At 38.7% G+C, this 25,526-nt stretch overlaps 2 protein-coding genes across 2 annotated transcripts in view; one reads left to right on the top strand and one right to left on the bottom strand.

Annotated features, from left to right (window-relative positions):
* ACSF2 (acyl-CoA synthetase family member 2) overlaps positions 1 to 25,526 on the top strand; it is a 61,281-nt gene that overhangs the window by 17,789 nt on the left and 17,966 nt on the right. The window contains exons 6-10 of the mRNA XM_070937589.1: positions 1,169 to 1,331; positions 4,770 to 4,865; positions 5,818 to 5,966; positions 7,637 to 7,728; positions 10,025 to 10,101. Coding sequence (XP_070793690.1) covers positions 1,169 to 1,331; positions 4,770 to 4,865; positions 5,818 to 5,966; positions 7,637 to 7,728; positions 10,025 to 10,101 — 577 coding nt within the window. The remainder of the gene's footprint in view (positions 1 to 1,168; positions 1,332 to 4,769; positions 4,866 to 5,817; positions 5,967 to 7,636; positions 7,729 to 10,024; positions 10,102 to 25,526) is intronic.
* On the bottom strand, positions 14,420 to 24,227 carry CHAD (chondroadherin). Its single transcript, XM_070934655.1, is given in 3 exon segments — positions 14,420 to 14,561; positions 14,729 to 14,892; positions 23,208 to 24,227. Coding segments are annotated over 3 exon segments (1,326 nt in total).

Consider the following 25,526-nt stretch of genomic DNA (forward strand, 5'->3'; position numbering starts at 1 on the left):
GCGAATAATAAGCAAGGCAGTGTTCATTTTTTGCCATTTTTTTCCCTTGAACACTTTGTCTGGATATAATAACGGGCAAAGGTCATAAATGTGCAATCCTGGTTCAGTTGGTCTCTCTCATATACATTTATAATGATCAGTGTATTCATTAACTAGTTCAGTACTGACATACATTGACACAGGCACTCTTTTGACCTGAGGAATATTCTTTTTCTCCTGGAAGGAGTGCTTGTGGCTATGGATTCCTAATCTTTTCTCCAAACATATTTATTTTCTTCTAATCTATTTTCCAAAGCGCCTGAGGGCAGGACAAGAAGCAATGGGTGAAAACTAATCAAGGAGAGAAGCAACCTAGAACTAAGGAGAAATTTCCTGACAGTTAGAACAATTAATCAGTGGAACAACTTGCTTCCAGAAGCTGTGAATGCTTCAACACTGGAAGTTTTTAAGAGATTGGACAACCATTTGTCTGAAATGGTATAGGGTTTCCTGCCTAAGCAGGGGGTTGGATTAGAATACCTCCAAGGACCCTTCCAACTTTATTCTGTTATTCTTTTAATTGCCATGCAAATCATACAAATCTTATTTTCTCCATAAAGGGTAATCATAATCTCATTATGGCATATAATTCATAATCAGAAAAAAAATGTATACAGGAAATCTTCGACTTGCAACCATTCATTTAATGACCATTCAAAGTAACAGCAGTACTAAGAAAAGTACTTAGTACTTATGACTATTTTTCATACTTACAACCATTGCAGCATCTTTATAGTCACATGATCATAATTTGGACACTTAGCAACTGACTCGTATTTATGACGGTTGCAGTGTCCCAGGATTATGTGACCAATTTTTGCAAACTTCAGAAAAGCAAAGTTAATGGGGAAGCCAGATTCACTTAATATCTGTGTTACTAACTTAACAATTGTAATTGATTCACTCAACAACTGTGGCAAGAAAGGTCATAAAATGGGGCAAAACTCTCTTAACAAATGTCTTGCTTAATAAGATAAATTTTGTGCTCAATTTTGGTCATAAGTGAATGACTACCTGTATTTGATTTGACCTACACTTGGAGGACTTATTCCATGAGCTTCTTTTTACATTATGGGAGGTTGAACTTTCCCTTCTGTCATATATATGACTGGGTGTTCCTTTGCATCAGATTACCAGAGCTTTCTGTTATAATCTGTGTGGATGCCAAGCTACCTGGCACATTCTCAATGCAGGAAGTGATGCAAGCTGGAGAGAGCAGCCACATGAAGGAGCTACAGGCAATACGGAAGATGCTGATCAACAAAGAACCAATTAATATCCAGTTTACTTCAGTAAGTTCTATATCAACTGCTGTATATCTTTTCCAGTATTTAAAAAAAAAAAGCAGTCCATGATGATCCAAGATAGGAAGCCTATTTTTTGCCAAGCGGAATAAACTGGTACTTAGAATTTACTGCAAATAATTGTTGATGCTGATTTTTGTTGCCATATGGCTCTCTATAAAAACATAGTTGTTGTATATTAAGGATATGCAAACCTTCTGAAAGGGGTATTCTGGGACAGGTGTGTAAGTACAGGTAGTCCTTGATGACCGTAATGGAGCCTGCCTTTATGATCACAATATCATGCAGTTGTTAGGCTTCATCCGCATTGTTGCTCTCCCCAATGAAATATTAATCAAACAGGTCAGTTGTTAAGTGGAGAGCGGGATACTTCCTGGGTAGTAGGGAAGCCATTGGAGCAGAGGTGGGTTTCAGCAGGTTCTGACCAATTCTGGAGAACTGGTAGTGGAAATTTTGAGTAGTTCGGAGAACCGGTAGTAAAAATTCTGACTGGCCCCGCCCCCATCTATTCTCTGCCTCCCAAATCCCAGCTGATCGGGAGGAAATGGGAATTTTGCAGTACCCTTCCCCTGGATTGGAAAGGGAATGGAGATTTTACAGTATCCTTCCCCTGCCACACCCACCAAGCCATGCCATGCCCACCAAGCCACACCCATAGAACTGGTAGTAAAAATTATTAACCCACCACTGCATTGGAGGCCTAATACAGGGCCAAGCCCACCTGCCCTGGCCCATCTAAGGCCTCCCCCCACCCCAAAGATGCTCCTTGTCACCTCCTGTGCCTGAAGTCCCAACAGGCCTTTACCCACTCTCACATGTGTCCTTCCAGGCCGTAGGCCTGATTCCCACCCTACTGGGCCAAATACCCTTCTCCTCACTTATCTTTTGAAGAACTCTGAGGTCTTCCAGACCACTGAATGACTAGCTTCTTTGCACGGCTGCATGGTGTGATTCTGAAAAGAGCTGCCATTTTATCCCACCCAGAAAATGGCAGCTGCATTTGTGTTGCCACCACGCGCCTCGGGGACAAACTGCTTCATTTTGCTTCCCTAACGAAGTCTGCACGTTGCTTCAGAAAGCTTCTGAATGCTTCATTCTGCTGGCATCAGAAAGATCTCTGCAGCATTGCAGAAGCTGCTTGTGGGAGGGACAATATGGTGGCTGCACTCGGGTCACTGCTGTGTGGCCCCGAGAAAACTGCTTTATTTTGGTGCCTTAACAGGGTTGACCTCTCTAAGGCAGAAAACAAAGCAGTTTGTCTGTTGGCTTCCCTTTTGTCCCTGCTCACAAATGGACAGGACAAAATGACAACCGCATCTGGATTATTGCCATGCAGCCTGGAGATACATGGCCTGCCCTCCTTCCACAACATGAGGTCCTAGAGCTTCGACAGGTTAAGTGTGGTGCACGATGGGCATTTGGGCAGGAGGCTGCATGGGAGGAGAGAAGCAGGGGGTGCTGCAGTGACCCTGTCATGAGGGGTAAGGGTGTATGGCTGCAGGGCTGCTGTAGCCATCACAATTTTAAAATGGGGTCGTATGTAGCTTGGACGTTGTCCCCAATTCAGGTCTGACCCTGGTGCTGAAGCTAATGAAGAACATCAGACACCAGGTGCAGGTTTTGTTTCCTTTTATTGAAGTGCTCCAAGAAATGGGGTCCTGGCCAGAAAATGCCTAGGAACCCTGAACAATAGAATTAAGAAAGCTTTATACAATTTCACTAAAGTGGAAGGCAGGATAAGGTGGGATATATGAGAAATATAATCTAATAAACATTTTAGTAATGATTTAACAATTGTTCTATTGGTTTCTAGCTGTCCCTATTTCTAAGCCTTGGCTAATTAATGCTTCAGGAATTATCTAATACACATTCTGTTTGCTCCAGGCCATCTCTGTTCCTAACTTCTAGCTGGGGCATGCAGGATGTCTAACTCTTTGTTTCTGTTATCAGTCCTCTAACCACCCAGAGGTGATACAAGTTTTACACGTGCATATTCCCTGTGAATAAGCATTCTTTGTTCTTGCCAGACAGGTTCCACAAATGCAGGATTCCCAATTTCCTTTCAAGTGTATGTCATAACCTTGCATTGTTTTAGCAGACAGCCCATCATGGGGGAGGAGTCTTTTGTAACATAGAATGTTCCTTAAATGGCCTCTCATACCTTGAAGACATCCTGTACCTCAGTTTTCAGAGTGTGAAATATGATTTTTGAATTAATGGAACTGAGCATGTGGCTATATAATATTAACTTCAAAAATATTTGTCAATACTGGGAAGAAAAAGTGCTATATAAAAGCATGCACACACTTGAAATATCTTAACCCATGAATGTTTCAGTGCCTATTTGGTTTTTTGGTGAGGAAGGGTATCACTACATCTTTTTGGTTATATTTTACCTATGGTAGATCAATGCATGCTAGGAACATTGGACCACATGGTTCAGTGTTGCTTAACAGAATGAGAGCAGTTGTCCAGATTTGTAGCTGTTCAGAATGGAACCTAATAGTTTCTCCAAGCACAGCATTTTCCCAAAGCCTCTTACCTGGAAGTCCAAAAGTAATTTAGAGGTTAGGAATCATTCCATATAATATATTTCACCCACCTCATGTAACATCCTTCCTTGATATTCCAAAAGGCCCTCAGATTTGGTTATATGATTAGGTCTGAGGCTCTCACAGAGCTGGAGGCTTGTCTATATAGTTTCATTGTTGAGGGGACCATTGTTAATTCTCCCTTCATCTATGCTTGTATTTTGGGTTTTTAGGATATTTACTACTTTTTACATTTGCATTTTGCTGTTTTTGTATATATATATATTGTTTTGCCTATTGTTGGTGCACCACCCAGAGTCATCTTCAGTGAGATGGAAGATTATATAAATTTGATTCTTCCTTCCTTCCTTCCTTCCTTCCTTCCTTCCTTCCTTCCTTCCTTCCTTCCTTCCTTCCTTTCTTTCTTTCTTTCTTTCTTTCTTTCTTTCTTTCTTTCTTTCTTTCTTTCTTTCTTATGCCCTAGTATTTGAGAAGAATATAAGCAATTTGTAAATTGATCAGCAAAGAATCCCAACCAAATAAAAGAAACACTTCTAGACAAAAGTCAAGACTTGAGACCCAAAGATTGCAATCCAATAAATTTCTGGAAATCACTAAAGTCCTACCTGACAGAGGCAAATTCTGCTTTTCTGCTTTTCTGCTTCTTTGAGGATTAAAATTGTAGCCCTCTTTTCATTCCTTCTTGGAACTAGAGTCAACTGAGTTAAGTGTGAGTCTTCCTATCTTTCTGAAATCTGGCTTGATCTTGTATTAATAGGATTTTTAGAGTTGGGGCATCATTATAGCATTCCATTTTAAAGCAATTGATCTCTTATAATTTTTATAATGTGCTAGGATCATCCTAATTAGTAAATGAATTTTCTCTTTCCTTCAGGGAACGACAGGAAGTCCCAAAGGAGCAACACTTTCTCACTGTAATATTTTGAATAATGCAAATTTTATTGGTATAAGACTGGGACTAAATGAGCTGGTAAGTCTTCTCTGCCTGCTGTACTTTTTATGTACAGTATAGAATGGAAACTCTTCAAATGCTATCTCTACAGATAAGGGAACTTTTCATGATTGTATCATATGATGCATCGTTCTTGTCTTGGCTTAATAAAAAATGTATTACAGTTTTCAGGATACAATTTAAAGATTGGTAAGCTAGGTGTTTTTCAAAGAACTCAATAAGAATCAATCATGTGTTTTGCCATCAGATTTTAGAAGGTTTGGCCTTCTTACACACCACCAATGTGAACTTTTTATAGGATATTCTTATCCTGTAAATCAGGGTATCAAACTTTATTTCATTGAGGGCCGCATAAAGGTTGTGTTTGACCTCAGCGGGCTGGGGTGGGCATGGCCAGGGTGGGCATGGCCAGCTTACGTCACTCATGTTGGGGGTGCTGTGGCCTGAGCGCTCTGCCAGCGAAAACAGAGCTTGGAGGGGGGGCTGTGCGCTGCCCTTGCAAGCTCCATTTTTGGCCAGAACGGCCTCTACAACTCTCTGCCAGCTCCCCCTGAGCTCCGTTTTTGCTGGTAGAGGGCTGCAGGAGGCTGTTGCAGCAAAAACGGAGCTCATGAGGGCCGCGTGTGGCCCTCACAAGCTCTATCTAAGCACTCCATGGGCCGGAAGCAGCCCACAGGCCTTGAATTTGACACCCCTGTTGTAAATGTTTCTGACTTTTCAATTATAGGGAACTTTTGACATGGAAATTCCTATTTAAAAATGAAACTAATATTCTATAGAAGTCTAGGAACTGAAGAAGTCCAGCCTGGCCTTCCCTTCTCACTATCACTATCCCATTTGTGTAACTCCAACTCTCTTTTCATAAGTCTCCAGTAGGGATTCTTCTTGCTTATGGAATAAAAGATTATAAAGATGATGAAGGCTTATATTGGAAGACGACTCACTCCTATCTTGTTTGTTTTGACCCTAGGAAGCTCGTTGCTGTATCCCCGCTCCTCTCTACCACTGCCTAGGATCCGTGGGAGGCTGTATGGTGATGGCTGTGCATGGTGTCCCCCATATTTTCCCCTGTCTCAGCTTTAATTCCAAAGCCACTCTGAAAGCTATAGAAAAAGAAAAGTAAGAATCTGGCTGAAGCTATGTTCTGGAAAGAATATTAATATTAGAGTTATTTGTATTAATAATTAGTTAATGCTAATTAGTTACCCTTAGTGTAAACCACCTCTACCTTTCCCCCACCCTGTTTCCCCTTTTGCCCCCTTTTCTCTTCTTTTGAGACAGAACTGGAATGTCTTGGTCTCTTCTTTGTGTGGACCAAGCATATAACATGTGCAGGCAGTTTTTGGATATCTCTTTCCATCTTCCCTTTCTTCCCTGAAATATGAATATTGATTTGAAATATTGATTTGATCTTGGAACTCTAAGGAACAATCACTTAAATATGAGCCAGCAGTGTGCAGCAGCTGCGAAAAATGCCAATGTAGTCCTAGGCTGCATTAACATTAACAGAGGGATAGAGTCATGATCACGTGAAGTGTTAGTACCGCTTTATAAGTCCTTGGTATGACCACACTTGGAATATTGCATCCCCTTTTCGAATAGAATGGAGCTGGAAGGGACCTTGGTGGTCATCTAGTCCAGCCCCCGCTCAAGTAGGAGACCTTATACCATTTCAGACAAGTGGCTGTCTAGTCTCTTCTTAAAAATCTCCAACGATGAAGCATCCACAATTTCTGAAGGCAAGCTGTTCCACTGGTTAATTGTTTTGGTTGCCACAATATGAAAAAGATGCAGAGACTCTAGAAAGAGTGCAGAGAAGAGTGACAAAGATGATTAGGGGACTGGAGGCTAAAACATATGAAGAACGGTTGCAGGAATTGGGTATGTCTAGTCTAGTGAAAAGAAGGACTGGGGTGTGTGTGTGTGTGACATGATGGCAGTGTTCCAGTATCTCAGAGGTTGCCACAAAAAACAGGAAATCAACCTATTCTCCAAAGTACCAGAAGCCAAAACAAGGAGCAGTGGATGGAAACTAATCAAGGAAGGAAACAACCTGAGTCTCTGGAGAAGGGCGGCATATAAATCAAATAAAAAAAAAAAACTTGGTACTAAGGAGCAATTTTCTGACAGTGAGAACAATTAACCAATGGAACAGCTTGCCTTCAGAAATTGTGGGTGCTCATCTCTGGTTTTAACCATTATCGTCAAATTTAAGCTAATACATAACATATTTCTTTATCTTTGTACAAATTTACATTACTTCTTGCATGTCAAGTATATAAATTAATTCCTCCTAAACAGCTGCATCCATACTCAATATAATCATATCTCACATCCAAGTTTAACATACATAACCAGAGACGTTAAATCATGTCCATTGGTTTTTAATTTGAATTACTAATAAAAAACTTTAAAAAAAAAAAGAAATTGTGGGTGCTCCATCACTGGAAGCTTTTAAAAGAGAGACTCGACAGCCGCTTGTCTGGAATAGTATAGGGTCTCCTGCAGGGGTTGGACTAGAAGACCTCCAAGGTCCCTTCCAGCACTGTTACTCTGTTCTGTTCTGAAACTCATGCCAATTACATGATACCAGTTTTTAAAATTAAAATGTAGGATTTGAGATGCATGCCTCATTTTCCTTTTCGATGGGAAAACAGTTTCCTACAACTACATAGGAGGGACACTTTCCTACAACTACATAGGAGGGACACTTAGCGCTGTAGCTAAATTTGATTGGAAAAATAAGCTGTTTATTTCACCAGCCTGTAATTCTTTGTCTTTCTTTGCAGATGCACCCATGTGCTTGGCACTCCAACAATGTTCATAGATATGTTAGGCCAGCCTGACTTTGCCAGCTATGATCTCTCAAGTCTTCAAGGAGGTGAGTAAAGATACCCAAATATTGCAAAGCAAATAATTAATGCTTTTTAATTCATTAATAACTTACATTTAAATAAGTATATTTGCATATTACAGGCCTTTATTTAAACTCCTCAGACATGCATGTCGCTAAATTCCTATATGTGAAGGCATTTTATGAACTAAACTCTTACTTGTTAGCCTTTGCTATCACTGAAAGAAATACATTTGTAATATACTCTCCCCAAATGTGATTTGGCTTAATACGCATCTTATTGACTGCATTTTTCCAGCAACATTTCCTAAACTGGACTTCTACACATGCTTATCTGAGCCTGAGCAGAAATAAACTCTCAGGTAGAAGTGCATCAATCATTTCCAGATCAAACATTCTGGTTTCTGTTCTTGTCTGGAAGAGTTCAAGTATCATAATGGGTCATTCTGACCCAGCCAGAAGCATTTTAATCTTAATCTTAAATCTTAAAACTGATCATTCCAATTGGAAAACCAAATATCAAAACATTGCTGCTGGATTGTAGAAAGGTCAGAGTTGGAACACACCTGTATTCTAGAGGTTCTTAAAAGCCTAGATACCACAGAGTCATGCTATTTCTTCACAAGCCCACATGCAAGATTGGAAAAATGCAGCCAGCCAGATGAATGGGTATTTATTTATTTGTTTATTTATTTGTTTGTTTGTTTGTTTCGAATTTATATACCGCCCTTCTCCCGAAGGATTCAGGGCGGTGTACAGCCACAAATAAGAAACATAAAATACAAACATTAAAAACAATTAAAAGAATATATATCTATTTGGCCCCATAATTTAAAAAGTGACAAACCAATTAAAAAACATTAAAAAAAATTTTTTAAGCCAGCCCGGCTTGCTGGAAAAAGAAAGTTTTAAGGGCGCAGCGGAAGGCATCGAGATCTTGGATTTTCCTTATCTCTGGGGGCAGCTGATTCCAGAGGGTAGGTGCCCCCACAGAGAAGGCCCTCCCCCTGGGAGCCTACATTGTTTGGCTGATGGCACCCCGAGGATGCCCTCTCTGTGGGAGCGCACAGGTCGATGGGAGGTCATTGGTAGCAGAAGGCGGTCTCGAAGATAACTAGGTCCTGTGCCATGGAGCGCTTTAAAGGTGGTAACCAAAACCTTGAAGCGCACCCAGAAGACCACTGGGAGCCAGTGCAGCTCACGCAGGAGAGGTGTTATGTGGGAGCGCCATTCAGCTCCTGTAACTACCTGCGTGGCAGCATTCTGGCAGTTGGAGCCTCCAGGTGCTCTTCAAGGGGAGCCCCATGTAGAGAGCGTTACAGTAGTCCAGGCGAGAGGTGACGAGGGCGTGAGTGACTGTGCACAAGGAATCCCGATCAAGAAAGGGCCGCAACTGGCGGATCAGGCGAACCTGACAGAAGGTTCCCCTGGCTACAGCTGTCAGATATTCCTCCAAGGACAGCTGTGTATCCAGGAGGACTCCTAGATTGCGAGCCCTCTCCGCGGGGGCCAAAGACTCGCCCCCAATAGTCAGTGATGGAGTCAACTGACTATATCGGGATGCCGGGTATGTGGGTTGGATCCAACAGAGTAGCCCTAGGGAGCCCAGTTGGCATTTTCCACGGAAGGTTTACCTTGTTTTCTGTTTCTGTTTTATTTATTTTTACTGTTACCAAAACAGCAAAGATGATCACATATTGGTTTAATGAACTGTATTTATTTTTATATTCACCAGTGTGTGGCAGTAGATGTTAGGCATTGGTTGCACAAGTGGTGAAATTCAATTTTTTTTACTACCGGTTCTGTGGGCGTGACTTGGTGGACGTGGTATGGCTTGGTGGATGTGGCTTGGTGAACGTGGCAGGGGAAGGATACTGCAAAATCTCCATTCCCACCCCACTCCAGGGGGAGGATACTGTAAAATCTCCATTCCCATCCCACTCTGGGGCCAGCCAGAGGTGGTATTTGCCGGTTCCCCAAACTACTCAAAATTTCCACTACCGGTTTTCCAGAACCTATTAGAACCTGCTGAATAGCATCCTTGGGTTACATCTACATTCGGTATCCCTAGGAATTAAAGTACATGGAAGCATCTCAAAGCAAATCTTTGCAAATACAAATCTCACGTGGGAGTCTAATTAGTTGCCTTCAAATTAGTTGAGTCTGCCTACTTTGTATATGTAATTTGGCTGTAATTCCAACTCTAATGGGAAATACTGTATTAGGGATACTATGGAAACTATAAAGAATTTTTGTATTTTAAAATCTGCAGTATTCTTAGAAGATTCTTTAAAGAACTTTCTCCTTTTTTTTCTTCTTTCAGGGGCTATTGGAGGTTCATCTGTGCCTCCTGAAGTCATGAAGAAGATTATCAAAGAAATGAATATGCGGGACATAGTAGTGAGTCATTTTTTATTCTTGAATTGTGTAGTTTCCTTTTGTGTATATTGTAGATGAGCGCAGGGTGTAGGGCTTGACTTCACAAAAAGCTTTGCACTGTGGTTGCTGCATGTCAAGATGAAGAGATAACATGGTTTGCTTTGACAAGGTCACATTCCCTGCCTCTAGGGATAACTGCAAAAGCCAGAAGAAGCTTCATTTGTGCTCATAACAGTGTATGCAGAGAACTCCTTGAAGTTTTGCAAGTTGAGACAGATGGCTTCTTTGCTTTGTTCTTGGCAGCCGGGAGGGGGCAGCATTGCTTCATAAAGGATTTTGGGAAGAAGGAAAGTATTTGGCTGGTGCTTTCATTGAAGCAAAGCATCCCTTTAAAGACCTACACAACTTTCCCACCATCATTCTGCATAAATGTTTTTCATTAGCTTTTTCAACTCCTATTAAATATAACTGATGGTGCAACTAGACTGTGAACAGAAGATGTAGCAGGATTCTAGAGGAAAGAAGATATCTGTGTAAATAGCTACAGGGACCTAGATGGGCAAGCACCAAGAGAAGGATTCATTTGCATTAACACATCTTGATATTGGAATGATTTGAAACTTAGTTTGAGCACTATGAGTTTGGTCCCACTTTCTCTCAACTAAGGCTAGGACTGCTCATAACTTGGTAAGTGCTGATCACAACCCCAATCAAGTTGCTTCCTTTGGATTTTTCCCTTCTTTGATAATGATCATAGGAGTGAAGGCTTTTTAGAATCTATGGGCTTATGGGATAGCATGGGGCTGCGTTTGGAAAAAAGTCCTATAATTTCTCTCTGTGTCTCCTTTTGGCAAGAAAGAGTTGCTCCTACTTTCTCTAGTAGAAGCCCATTTCTACAATTGTATTGAAAGTAGAGGTACCAAGCCTTGAGAAAATAGTGGGAAGTGGTGAGATGTTGCCCTTCTGAGGGCAATTGTATAAGGAAGAAAAGAGACTTTGCTAGAATCTTTGGTTAAACTGGTGTGTAACCAGCCAGTGTATTGGAATGTATCTTTTCTTGCTTGTACATATTAAGCCTTCCCTCTTTATCACTAAGGATATGGATTGTAATACATATTTTTTTCTCTCAGATGAACAATGAGGCTCTTTGGACTAGACAATCATTAGAGACTCTAAATTTCAGCTTTCTGACAACCAGATATTTTTCTCTGTCTACTAAATATGAGAGACAAATATATAGAGAGATTTTGCTTCATAGTATTTATACTTCTCTATAGTTTTATAAAATTGGGAAGTGCTATCAATACGGGGATCAGGAATATAGTATTCTTTGTTGCCAGAATTAGCAGATAATTTTTCTTTATACAACATGAAAACTCAATCATTTTGTCTTTGCAGCAGAAGCTTTATACAGAAATTGTACATAAGAAAATATATAATTTGCTTTCTACATAGAAGTAAGAGGATACAATCCCCTTGGGTGTCATTTACATTCAGTAATGAATAAATATATATTTTTATGAAACTTCAGGGTTACCATGCAATTAAACTGAAATGATAGTATTGCAAAATGCATGATGATAAATCACAGTCATCTTGCCAACTATAACAATATTTCTGAGACAAACGAATAGTCAAGGTGTCATTTTTTAACGTGGCATGTCTCTGCTCTCTTCCATTCCATTTGTCAGTTTTCCTACTCTAATAAGGAAAAGTCTTCTCTGCATCACCCTGTTAAGATACTCTTTATAAATGGGCTGAAAACCTTATGTGGGTACAGAAAGGGTGCTGGCTAATATATCAGATTTTGCATTGGCCCAGTTATTTTCTAAATCCGTAGCTAACTAAAGAATACAGGAAGAGTGAGTGAAGGTCAAGTTGTCTTGAAAGACAGCCTATTATATCATTTGTGATTGTTTTTAAATTAAAGAGTTCTTATTCCCAGGTTGTTGTTTTTTAATTTGGGGGGGGGGAATCAGTTTTCGCTGTATACTGGAATTAAATTGAAATTAAATCTAATTTCATATAATAGGTCTTTCCCATCATAAGAATAAGTAGCATTAGAAACCTAATTCCATTTTTAGGTTTTTGATTCCATAAGATACCCTGATTCTCTTTTATTCAGTTCAGTTCTTCTATTGTAAATTGCCAACTCCCTCTTTTCTTATGACTAGATCACACATATTTTCTCTTTAAAAAATACAGGGCCATCATTTAACTTCTTTAAGTGGTGAAATAGTCTATTCAATGAGCTGCACCTTAAGAATAATACAGCATGAGTTACTTAAGTATATCAGGTCAAAACCTTCTCATATACCTATTTTTAGTTCTTGTAACATAGAGGATGGATTTGAAATACAAGCCTAATTTTGTTAGCCATTTAGTAATGTATAACTACTTTGCTAAATACACAGCAAATCCAAACATGTAAGGCAGTACCAGTAGTGGGTTTCAATTTAGTTTGCTACAGATTTGCTTGCGGGCGCGCAGGTGCTTGCCCGCACACGCAGAAGCTACTGCACATGTGCAGAGATGTCTGGGCAGATGGATGGAGCCTCCCGTCACCACTGCTACCAGTTCGCCCGATCCGGGGCGAACCGGTAGCAACCCACCACTGGGCAGTACCTAGCATTACTAATTAAAATGCATTTATTCTTATTTTCCCTATCAGTTTTTTTAATAACTTGAAGATTCAAGATTGTCCTAGGATTGTCCTCTTAATTTGCTTCCTATGAAATGGCTCCTGGTAGAGAGGCATTATACTGCTGCTCCATATATTTAAAAGTTTGGGTTTCAAAAATATAGAAGTCATAATGAGAAAACACAGAAGAGTTACAAATGGAAGACAACAAAAAGATAATGATACCATTTCTTAGATTAACTAAGAATTAGATAAATAATTCATCTGGTATCCAAATACCTAGGGACATTGTAGATCATTTTCTAGAAATGAAGTGAGCTGTGACAAGATCACTACAAAGATCAGAGTCACTATCCTCATGGTCTCAGGCAAATCCTGTTTAAAATTGGTTTGTGGGAAGGGAAAAGGCTATGCTTTTAAAGTCTGTGTTTTAGCTACTAAGCAAACTGAGAATTCCCTAATGTTCTTCTTTTCTCACCCTTTCATCCTCAAAATACAATGCCTGCCTTTCCTGAATTTAGAGACCTAACTTTTGAGTTATATTTTCCCCATAGTATAAGATGCTTCTGCAAATAACTTATACACGGCCATCTGGCTTCCATTTATCTCATTTAGCACACTCTCATCGCTTTTTCCATGTTGACAATCTCTAGAAATATAATAAAATAAACCAATACAATTCTTTCAGTTAGAATACTAACGTGTTCTAATATGTAAGGAGACTTTTTATGTTTTCTGTTCATTTCTTGGCTGTTGAAAGGCAAATCTTGGAGATCAAATGGCTGGCTGAATGACAGCAAGAAAGATGACTATTTTATAGGCAAAATCTCATTTGGCTTGTTGTAGCTCTGTCATGCATAGGTTTATGTTTCTAAAAAGTATCATTTAAAATAATATTTATAATATGGGAGGCAGGGGCAGGGAGACTGTATGGTAAAGTCCACCTGAAATTTGTCTGCTGTAGGATATAGATATGTTTGAGATTTACTGTTTCTAATAGAAAGGAGTTTTTTAGGATGAAGGACTTGGAAGACATCAGTACTTTTCTGGTTGATTGGTTGATCGAAGTGAAGAGTTACCTGGAGTTACTTTTCTGGATCCTGTTCATGGGAAAAAGAGGTCTTCTAAGCAAGAGAAACAGCAATGATGATAGTTTAGCACCTTCAATTGATTCAAGGGAGTTTACATCCTTTGTCTAATCTTTAACCTTTCTAAATAATCCAGGGAAATAATTCATAAATTCTGTAGATGAAGAAAAATTGAGGCTGAAGAAAGTTCCTTGCTTCATGATAGGAGCATGTTTTGCCTTCAATCTTTCACTGATTATGGTATTCTATGCTCACAACTCCTATACTTAAGTAAAATTACATTGGCATTCGAAACAGGGTGAGATATTGAAATGGTCTGTGAGAATGTTTTTGAGAGATAGGAGGGAGAGGAGGAGATTAGGTAACAATCAGATAAGAGACAGTTTAGCCCACAGAAGAAATGAGGCAGGGGAAATATCCCAGAAGGGACCCTCCCTCTTGAATTGTAAAGATGGGGGTGGGAGAGAGAAATATACCTTTAGATTTGCAAGATTTGTACTTTAACCTTACAATAAGATAGTGTTAGTCATAGTTGGCACTTCTTGTCTAGACCACCTCTAAGGGTTAACAGATATTTAACTGAAAATTCTTGAAAAACTGGATTGCCTGCTTAATGGCGATTTCCTTTTTTGGATCTCTTAGAGGGAAGTTTGCAGCTACGGAGCGCAGCAGTGTCTCGAATCTGCTGTCCTCGAGTCTGAGGAGGTGATGCACAGACTGCATCTGGGCGAGTACGAGTAGATCCCAGCCATCTAAAGAAAAAGAAAAATCCTCAATCACCCAAAGAGAATATGGCTAAGCAGATTTTCAGTTGACCCTTTGTGTCCTTTATTAATTCATTAAGTACCATCATTCCCATCTCCCCTCCCCAACATACTTTTGAGGAATTTAGCAAGATGAGTGTGATCGGTACTCTTACCTGCGCAAAGGTGCTAACTGACAAGAACAATGCCAAGGGTTATTGGACAGGGAGAGTGTCTCAAGACGGGTGAATGGAAAGCTCCTAGGAAGACTGGAAATTTTGTTGTGCTCTATATGAACATTCTTCAGTGCAGTTGTCCCAACAAATGCTTTATCTGAAAACTGAAGCAGAGGAGCAGGTAGTAATAATGGAAAATAAATTAAAATCATGCTTATCCTCTAGTTCTAGTTAAACAATCAATTTTGGGTAATGATCCAAAATTTTAGAAATTAAAGAGAGGGAAGGCAAAACTATAGCCCATTGTCCAGTGGTCATTCTTCCTGACTTCTGTCTTGCTTGGTATTCTGTTCAAATGTTGTAAAAATATTTCGTAACATTTTAGGGGAAGGGAATCAGGAGAAGTAGTAGAATGGAACACACTTTCCACCTTCTGCAACTTCACACTCCTTGATGCAAATCTACCTCATAGGATATACTATAAATACATAAAAAATGTCATATATGCCAAGGAACAATAGCAGGTCCTGATACTTACTTGCCTAACATGTGAAATGGTCCACATTTCCATTCTTTTGATAATAAGGACCCTTAGAAAATAAAACACCATAATATTGAATTGTATGAGGTGTTTTCTACTGTGGTAAAAAAAAAAAATAAGCATGAATGGGAATGTGTTGAAAAGTTAATACTTGACGGTTTATTAAATACTTTACTTTGGTAGTGTGCCCTTTACTGTTTTAAAGGAAAGGTGTTCTTCAACTTCTCCCATTTCTTTTTAGACATTGCTTCATCCTAAACCAGCAAAAAGGTTTTTTGGCTTCTAGAACTGAAATTCTTTCTGGCATCCTGTTGCCACATATATAGAGAGGAATATTTGTGGAGACTCAAAAGGGTTGCAGACTTGGTCAGGATCCAGTGAACTCCCAATGGAAAGTTACACTTGGCGTTCATGTAGAAGCAGCAAGGCAAATTTCCAGATGCTCAGATTCCTCTTCTCGTCTCTTGATCCTCACTGGTTATTCATTAGTGCTGAAGAATCAAAATGTTTACATCCTAAAGTCTTGGCTTCAAAATACCCACTTGATGTTTTTTCAAGGAAATGAAATATACACAAAAGTTCTTCCAGAAGAGATTTTTTTAAAATCTTATAATCTTGCTTCCTGTATGGAAATTTATCAAGGATTAGGAGGCTCTAAGCTTCATAATCTTCCATGGGTGTCCCTTGTGTTTTCCTACTGCTCCTTCAGTCCTTTTTTTATCTTTTCACGAAAAGTCCGATCAGGGAGGAAAGAGAGAATAATTGCACTTTTGATCAAGAAACATCTTGATGAAACAGATTTCCAGAAAATCCTCTAAGTTCCTGTCCCATTTTTCAAAGCACACATCTTTTAAATATCTGGATATAAGAGAGCATTTCTCCCATTCCAGCGTTTTAATAATAAAATTTTCATCTCTTCCAATCTGAAAGCATTGTCAAAATCACATTATTCAAAATATTGGTTTGCTGTAACAGTTGAATAATGGATATCAAGGAATTTCCAACTGTACCTATTTCCTGAAATTTATCTGTGAACCATCACTGAATGAATCCCAGCAGATCCTATTTGAGCTGTTGGTAGTATTTTTTTTTCATGCCAGATGTGAGAGTAGATAGGTAACCTTTTCAGCCAATTGAAGAACATTTTATCTTTTAAGCAGTTATATTTTAATCTGTAAATTTTCATTTTTGTATTTCAGAGGGAAAAATACTGTAATTCTGGCTCCTTTGTATATGTAGGAGATCTCAAACCTTTGCTTACTATTTTTGGTAGTATCTTGGTAATTCTTACAGCTATCACCTGTCTTCCATGAAGTTGCCTCACTTGGCATCTATCCTTCACTTCAAACTGTGGAAGAGATAGGGATCTGGGAACCTATGCTACCTTTCTGGCAGTTAAGAAGCTCAACATACAAAATTTGAAAATAAAGCTTCTATAAAGCTGCTTCCTGGTGTTAGAGCATAGATGTATATCTATTCAGAATATTCACTCTTTTCTTGGGAGATAGCCCAATCACATAATAAAATCAAGATTTATTTTTAAAAGAAAAGGTAATATGTAACCCTTTTTATTTATTTTTTTAATATTAAAATTCATAAACTTAATATTGTAGAAGATGTATTATAGAGCTGCCTAAATTATGAAATAGCAGTTTGGTTAAAACAAGAAAAAACATTAAATATATAGAAAAAATATAACATGGAATTAATTTGTCACAGATCTCTCAGAAACTCCAGAAATATAGTGAGAAAAGAATCCAAATGGTTATTAGAGTGCAGTACTGCAGGCTACTTCTGCTGCCTGCCAGCTGCCTGTAATTTGGGAGTTCAAATATCACCAGGTTCAAGGTTGACTCAGCCTTCCATCCTTCCGAGGTGGGTAAAATGAGGACCTAGATTGTTGGGGGCAATAGGCTGACCTCTGGCTTAGAGAGGGCTGTAAAACACTGTGAAGCAGTATGTAAGTCTAAGTGCTATTGCTATTGCTATAAGATATAAGCTTACAGTATAGATAAAAGATAAGAGATAAATCCAATTTTCTAATTTTTGCAGACAAGAACTTAGGAGGATGACACCTGATTTAGTTCTACATGCAAAACAAATTAAACCTAGTGCAGATTCTTGGTAGATCATTTTTATTCTTTGCTACAGAAATAGAAACTAAGGAATAGTTTTGTGTAGTGGTTAAGACATCTGGGGCTGGAAACCAGAAGGCTGAGTTCTAGCCCCACCTTGGACATGAAGCCAGCTGGATCTTGAGCTAGTCACTCTCTCAGATCTAGGAAGGAGGCAGTGGCAAATCACTTCTGAAAAACCTAGTCAAGAAAACTGCAGGCACTTGTATGTAGCGGACTATTACTGTGTATTTATGTTGTGTATGCACTGTCCTGGAACTGAATTCTTTGTGTTATGTATCATAAATGTCGCCAAGAGAAGGTTCCAAAGTTTTACCTTTCCATAATCACAATTGGTCATTTTTACTTAATTGTTAAACTATGATTGCTATAATCCAGGGTGAAATCCAGCAGGTTCTGACAGGTTCTGGAGAACCGGTAGCGGAAATTTTGAGTAATTCGGAGAACCGGCAGATACCACCTCTGGCTGGTCCCAGAGTGGGGTGGGAATGGGGATTTTACAATATCCTTCCTCTGGAGTGGGGTGGGAATGGAAATTTTGCAGTATCCTTCCCCTTGCCACACCCACCAAGCCACACCATGCCCAAGCCACGCCCACAGAACTGGTAGTAAAAAAAGTTGGATTTCACCACTGCTATAATTATTTGTTTGGGAAAAAGCTACTTGAAACCATGATTTAAGGTGAGAACAACCAATGTCCTTTTACTTGGAGTATTGGTTTAGACTACTGTATATTGGATAGCTTCACAAATCTGTTTTGACAATATTCTACTTCATTAAAACAAAATACACCAAAAATGTGTGGAATACGATAGTAAATCCCTTTAATGGGCATCTTGGTAGAATGGATTAATCATTTTGTACAAGATCTTAACCATATTTGCTAAAATCTGTCAAAATTAATCTATTGGCAGTAGAATTAATAATTAAAGAAAACTTTCTAGCTTGACTATTGTCTTGGGGCTAATTCGGACTAATTTACTGTGCTGTAGAATTCTTTCCATGTTATGCATAAAACATACCACTTAAAGCCCTTAATAATTGTTTTAAGTGATTACTCTGTTCTTTTTCATTAGGTTTGTTATCCACTTGTAAAATGCTGTCATGTTAAGGAAAATTCAGCTAGCTACTGACTATATGCACTGAGAACAGATACTTAGTGATCAAAAATTTGCTGTCAGAAATAGGTACTCCTTTGTGGAGTTTAACTTAAAGCTACCAGTTTGTCCTGGAAAACTATATATAATTGCTAAACCAAAGTAGAATAAGAGTGCAAGTTTGAGGATTAATCTTGCAGGAAAATCTATGAGGAAGGAGTTGTTTCTTATGTTACTATAAGAGCATGGATATTGTTTTATTTGTTTGTTTATATACCATTTTTATTATTTTTACAAATAACTTAAGGCAATGAACATACTCAACATATCTTCCTCCTATTTTCCCCACAACAACAACCCTGTGAGGTGACTTGAGCTGGTTTTCATAGCCAAGGCAGAACCTGAACTCATGGTCTCTTACTTTCTAGCCCAGTGCCTTAACTACTAGATCAAACTGGCTTTTTATCCTACTATAGTGGCATGGAAGGTACCATATCTTAGACTTAGAGACTTCCAACATACTTAGAGGTTTCTAGGATAATGTGGCCATATGTGGCTAGTACTAAAAAAAAATTCAGAAGTTTTGGGTGCTCCATTACTGGAGGTTTTTAATAAGAGATGGGATAGCCATTTGTCCAGAATGATATAGCGTCTCCTGCTTGAGTAGGGGGTTGGAGTAGAAGACCTCCAAGGTCCCTTCCAATTCTGGCATTCTGTATTCTGTAACTACTGTAGAATAAGATTGGATGGAGGAAATAATAATAAAATGCCTTTACAGGTACTTGTTGAAATCACCATTTTAGGAAATGAAACAATAAAATACCTGTGAATTGCAACTCCATATTGCAACTCAGTGGTCATAATGTCTCTAAGATAACTTTTGCTTCCCCATGGGCCTGTTTTTGTGTCTCATTCCTTTAAAACAAAGAGGGAAATATCAAAAGTGCTTGCTTGCTTATTTATTTATTTATTTACTTACTTACTTACTTACTTACTTATTTATTTATTTATTTATTTATTTATTTATTTATTTATTTATTGGTTCGATTTATATGCCGCCCTTTTCTGGAGACTCAGGGCGGCTTACAATGAGTCAAGCAATAACCTTCATACTTTTGTATATACAGTACCTGCTTAGTATATCGCCCCCCCCAAGGGTGTTCTTTTTTATACAAAGTCAGCTTATTGCCCCCACAAACCGGGTCCTCATTTTACCTACCTCGAAAGGATGGAAGGCTGAATCAACCTTGAGCCTGATGAGATTTGAACTTGCAGTAATTGCAGGCAGCTGGTGTTACTTAACAGTGCTTTAGTCTGCTACGCCACCAAGGCTCCTTATGATATTGTGGACAGCTCCTATGTGGATTTCTTTGGTGTGCCTTTTTAAAAAAGCTGAAAATCTATGGGGTTGTTAAAAAGCAAACTTGTTGTTGGTATACAATGAAGATCAAAATGTGATCAACGATTCTGTATTGCAAGAAGTCATTAGTACAGTGCACATTTCTTCGTTCTTGAATAACTTTTTGTTTAGAATAATACTTCTGCTTCATTTTCTTTATTTTATTGTGCACGGTGCCTTTTTCCACAGAAGTCTTTGGAAAATCTTTATTCCTTCATATATATCTGTTATAAAATACCTTTTTTATGATTATACTCGGATTCTTATGAATTCTATTCCAAAATTCCCACACAGTTTTCCAAAACGCACAGGATTCTGAGCAAGTTTTTAAGATTTTGTAAATGAAGAAAGGGCTATGCTATCATCCAAAAATCTCTACATTATTTTGGGTGTGAATGAATTCTTCTTCCCACCCAAGTTCCCTCCTCTTTCTAGCTACTAGCTTTAACATCTATCATCCTACCGTATGTCTCTACTTGATTTTGCTTCTTAGCGTTTTAATTTACTAAGCTTTTCGTTCTGCCTTCACTTTGTGTTCCTTGAGCTTCTGGGGGATGATTGTTTTGCTGGTTTAATGCACTTGGACAATTTCATCATGGCACTAAAGTCATTGGAAATAGTACTTCTTGTTCACCTGGAAGGCTTCCATCCTGCCGCTTCTCTTTAATGTGGTTTCTTGTTCCATCAGGGACATGGTATATCCGACATGAGGTCATTCTGTTTCCTATTTACAACCAGATTCTCATATATCATGCTTCTGCATGAGGGACATGATTCATCCATTGAGAAGAAAGGAAGTATTTTGTTGCTTACCTGAATATCCCACTAACTTTCCAGAGAGAACAGGACTTCTTTGTGAAGTGCCGTGAGAGTGTCCTTTGAGAGATGATCAATAAACAAATCCTTCTTAATAAAGTATAAGATTGGGGAGGAGGAGAAAAAAAGAAGTACATCCTTGTGTGTGCTCAGTTTATCTGTCTCCAGTGTTCTCCAGGTTGTACTATCTTCCACCTCTTTTTGAAAGTCATTTTACCAACAAGTGATCAACCCAGTATTTTAAGAACGGAGTCTAATTCTCTTCACAACCTTTCATTTGTCTCTTTTGCCTTCCTTCCTTCCTTCCTTCCTTCCTTCCTTCCTTCCTTCCTTCCTTCCTTCCTTCCTTCCTCCCTCCCTCCCTCCCTCCCTCCCTCCCTCCCTCCCTCCTTTTCTCTTTCAATACAAGAATGTGTGTGTATTGTAATGTATGTGTGTATGTGTGTGTGTGTATGTATCATATACACTTTTATGCTGATGGAAGTTATATATTGAACTAAAACAAACCATAATGTTTAGTTCTGGTTTAGTATGTTATGTGAGTTTATTCACAGTAGTTTGTAAAAAGTGATTTAAAGCTTTTTATGTATGCTGGGTCAAACTAGCTAATTGTGGCTTAGGTGAAAACCCAATAGACACTTGGGGATCATCCTCATGTCACTCTAACTGCAGCATGAGCCAAATTCTGGTGGTGTTGCCTTCATCTTTTGAAGACAAGTGTAATAGGCTTGCGGTCAATTTAAACTGGGAAAGAGCTGGGCTCTGTCAACTGGGCAATGCTAGTTGTATATACATACACACACATAATACATATACTCACATGGATTCTCTTCATATTCTCTACATTTATTTATATATGTATACATATACATGCATGTGTATACATATACATATGTTCTTATATGAAGTATAAGAGAGAAAACAAGGAGTAAATGGGACAGCATTGAGCAGCAAAAAGTTATCAGGTTCTATTTCTAGATACTAGATTTATCACTTGCCAGTAAAATTTAAGCTCATGAGGACATTGTAGGAAAGTTATCAGGCATATTCATGCACCAGTTCTAGGGATGCGAGGAAGACCCCTTAAATAATAAATCATTATTAAACTATGTCACCTAAGACTGTAATAAAATATTTGCTTATTACAGTTAAGCAAATCATATGTAGCATGAAATGTAAACTCGTTCCATTTCCATCTCTCTCTCTCCTTCCATCCCTCCTCCCCCCCCTTCTCTCTGTAATTTTTTTCTGAGGGTATAATCATTTCCTTTATTTAGGTCAGCAGTATGCCAGCTACTATATAAAACAAAACTGGTGGATGAATGCTCACAAACAATATTTCACAGATGAGATAAAGGCAGTAAGGAAAAGAGGAGCTGAAATTGTGTGTTTGCTTGGGGTTTTTTTCCGCCCAGATTAGTTTAATTCCTTAGAATCTAAATATGGAGAACCACTTTTATTGAATAAAAATCCATGTAATCCAGCAGAACCTGGCTGCCAATTTGCTAATTATAAGCACTTTTCTCTGACAGAGACTAATGGTCTTGTATATAGCTCATTAAATAGACAACAACTAATATCTGTGTAACTCTAGCTTTTTGTTCTCGAAAAATATTTCTTTTACTTTCCATCACCTTTGTACTTTATCTAATTACTGTTTGCAGATATGCTGGCTGGAGAATTTTGGGAGTTGATGTCCATAACATCTTAAAATGGCCAAGGTTGAGAAACACTGATTTAAGGTCTCCTATCCTGCTTTCATCTTTCATCTTTAAAACCAGCAGAGACTGTGCTATTGAAAAGTGATGATCCCTTAGTCTTTCAACTCTGATATTACAATACCAAGTGTGAATGGAAAAGAAAGAAGCAGAGGTTTTTTTTCTCCTTTTCCTCAGTTCCATTCTTCTGGATCTCCTCACCATAAGTGTGACCAGGCATAATCATCCAATTTGGTCCCATTCTCTTTAGCCATCAGAAGATGTCCCCAGTTTCTGAAGACAAGTAAATAATTATTTCAAGGTAGACACAGACTTATCTGTGGGGGGAGGAAATGTGCAATTCCTTTCTTTGTAGTTTAACTTCTGTTTTGAAAGACTCCCCCCTTTTGATTGAGAGCTATATATTTTGCACCAGTCATAGATCCATTTTTAGGACCCTATATAACCTAAACGTAAAGTTTTAATACTCCTGCAATGCTTTTCCTAATTGTAATATTCTACAATTCTCCTCCCCCCCACAATCCCCAAATTGGATTATAAGGAAAAATTCAGTATAATGATAGTAATATGCATTCCTGTCAGAGAAAGTAAAAAGTTGTGCTTGAGAGTTTCCCTTCGAGGCATGGACCAAATCTGTCCCTGCCTGTATAGAAATAATCCTCTGTTTCTTGGTTATTCTGACAAATGACAGGATTTGACAAATGGACAAATTGATACATTATAAATTCTAGAAAGAAGGAAAAAGAAGGAAGAAAGCTCTGAGAAATGCTTACCTTTTCTAATCCCATGTTGTCCAAGCTGAGAGTCTCCATGTACCGTCCAAAAGATTGGAAGGCTAAATCTGGAATGGACTTTATTGGGTTGTTTGAGAGCTTCAGGTCTTCCACCACCCTTAATTTGCTCATGGCAGCCACAGGGTAGCTGCTTAGCTGGTTCTTATCCAAGTGGAATATGGCTAGGTTTTCCACATCTTCCAAGGCCCCAGGTTGGATGGAGGAGATTGAGTTATTAGAGAGATAGAACCAGCGAAGGTTCTTAGTACCATGGAAGGCTCCTGATCTCAGCTCTCGGAGCCTGTTGTTACCTAGCTGCAGGATGAAAAGATTAATCAGTGGAGAGAGGAGCCCCTTGGGCAGGTCAGATATCTTGTTATGATCTAGGTAGAGGTAAGTAAGTTCTGTCAGGTCATCAAAGGCTCCCATCTTTATGGTACTGATGTCATTATTTGACAAGTAAAGGTAGACCAGTTGCTTCAGGCCGCGGAAAGCTCTACTGGAGATTTCTTTGATGTGGGAATTTTGGAGGTGAAGAGAGACAAGATTTTTCATCTCTCTGAAACTGTTGGTTGGCAGCACAGGGAAATTGTTCCTCTGCAGATTGAGAAGCCGGGTTTGCTCAGCTACCTTGGGAATCCTTCTCAATCCAACATTGTCACAAATGACATGGTGGAGGTCTCCTCCATGACAGTGACAATTCTGAGGACAGGCCTGAAGAACAGGAAGAAGGCATGTAAGCAAGGCGATGAATTTGAGCAAGACGTTTGATGGGTCCATGCCTACAGAGCTGTGGTAGACATGCAGGAGGAGGGAGAAGGTTGAATGAAAGAGAAAGTAAGTCTGCTGCATGTTGAACACAGCCCTATTTATAATGCTATTAAAAAGCAAAATCCTTCCCACTAACCACAGCAGTAGCCAGATGCTGACTTGGAAGTAACTGTTTTCAAGAACCTAGTGTGACTTTAACCCTTTGACATCAAGCAGAGAGAAAAAGGATGCCTGATTTTCTCTTTTCATGGCTTTAGTTTTCTTTTCAAGCAAAGAATCACAAAAAAAAAACCACCAATGTACTCTATATCACTTGTAGGAATTTCACTTTCCTTTAGCTATGTGCACAGAAAATAAGGGCCGTCCCCAGGTCCTTCATTCTTTAGTTATTGTGAGATTTCTTGTTCAGTTTAAAGTGACTGATATAAGAACCATGCCTTCTAGAGAAAAACAGTCTGAATTCCCTCACCATGCAAAGCACATTGAGGGGAAAATGTCATAATATGTTTCATCTTACAAATGTATTGGCTTCTATGAGTGCAATTCCCCATGGCTTCCATAAAGACTAATGTTCTGCATCCTTTGTGAACTATATGTCCCCTTTTGGATTTTTATTTTTATTTTATTTTTGCTGATTAGAATAACTTTGTTAATATTTATTTCTATCCTGCCTTTATTATTTTTACAAATAATTCAAGGCAGCAAACATATCACTCCTTCCTTCTCCTATTTTCCCCACAACAATAATCCTGTCAGGTGAGTTGGGTTGAGAGAAAGTGACTGGCTCAAGTCACAGTCATTCAACTGGCTTTTACGGCTAAGGCCAGACTGGAACTCACCATCTTCCACTTTCTGGCCTGCCTGTTGCCTTAACCCGTTAGTCCAAAGTGGCTCTCTATTGACTACTTAATATTGGCTACTAAAATGTATTTTTTCAGTAGAATAGCTTCAACCTGCAGAATGAGAGTGATTTTCCTTTCCTATTGCCCCTATATATTTTAACCTTTGGTCTGCAGAGTTGGAAGATTCTCCTGAACAAGATGTAGGGAAGGAGGTAGACAGAAAGCTTGTAGGAAACAGTAAGAGAAAGAAAAACCCTGTATTCTAAACACTAGTTCATTTTCTTCATATTGTATGCAAGCCATTCCAATACAATCAAATTTCCAGATGCACTTAGTTTTCTTTTCTTACATGATAGTTTTATTAAGAATTTTGAATAATCTCACCCATCTCTTTAGAATTAAATCATGATATCTTTTTTCCTATATCCACCTTTCGTAATTTCTCATATATTTCCTTTTCCCTTTTCCTTTTTTAAAACTTTTCTTTAAAAGGAAAGGTTTTTTTAAAGGGTTAGAATAGTTCATCATCAAAATGTTTACAATAGGAAGTTGGGAGGCCATGTAGTCCAGGCACTTTCCCTATTTTAATCTTTTTTATGGCCTGACAGCCTTCCCTTATTGTTAGGAGTCCATTTATCTTCTCTTTTTGTTTATCCAATTACTTTGGTAAATGTTGCTTCTTTAAATATTCCTCCCACTTCTGCTG

This window comes from Pituophis catenifer, unplaced genomic scaffold, assembly GCF_029215685.1.
Source record: "Pituophis catenifer annectens isolate HBS135680 unplaced genomic scaffold, rPitCat1.0.hap2 SCAF_2, whole genome shotgun sequence".
Classification (NCBI taxonomy): domain Eukaryota; kingdom Metazoa; phylum Chordata; class Lepidosauria; order Squamata; family Colubridae; genus Pituophis; species Pituophis catenifer.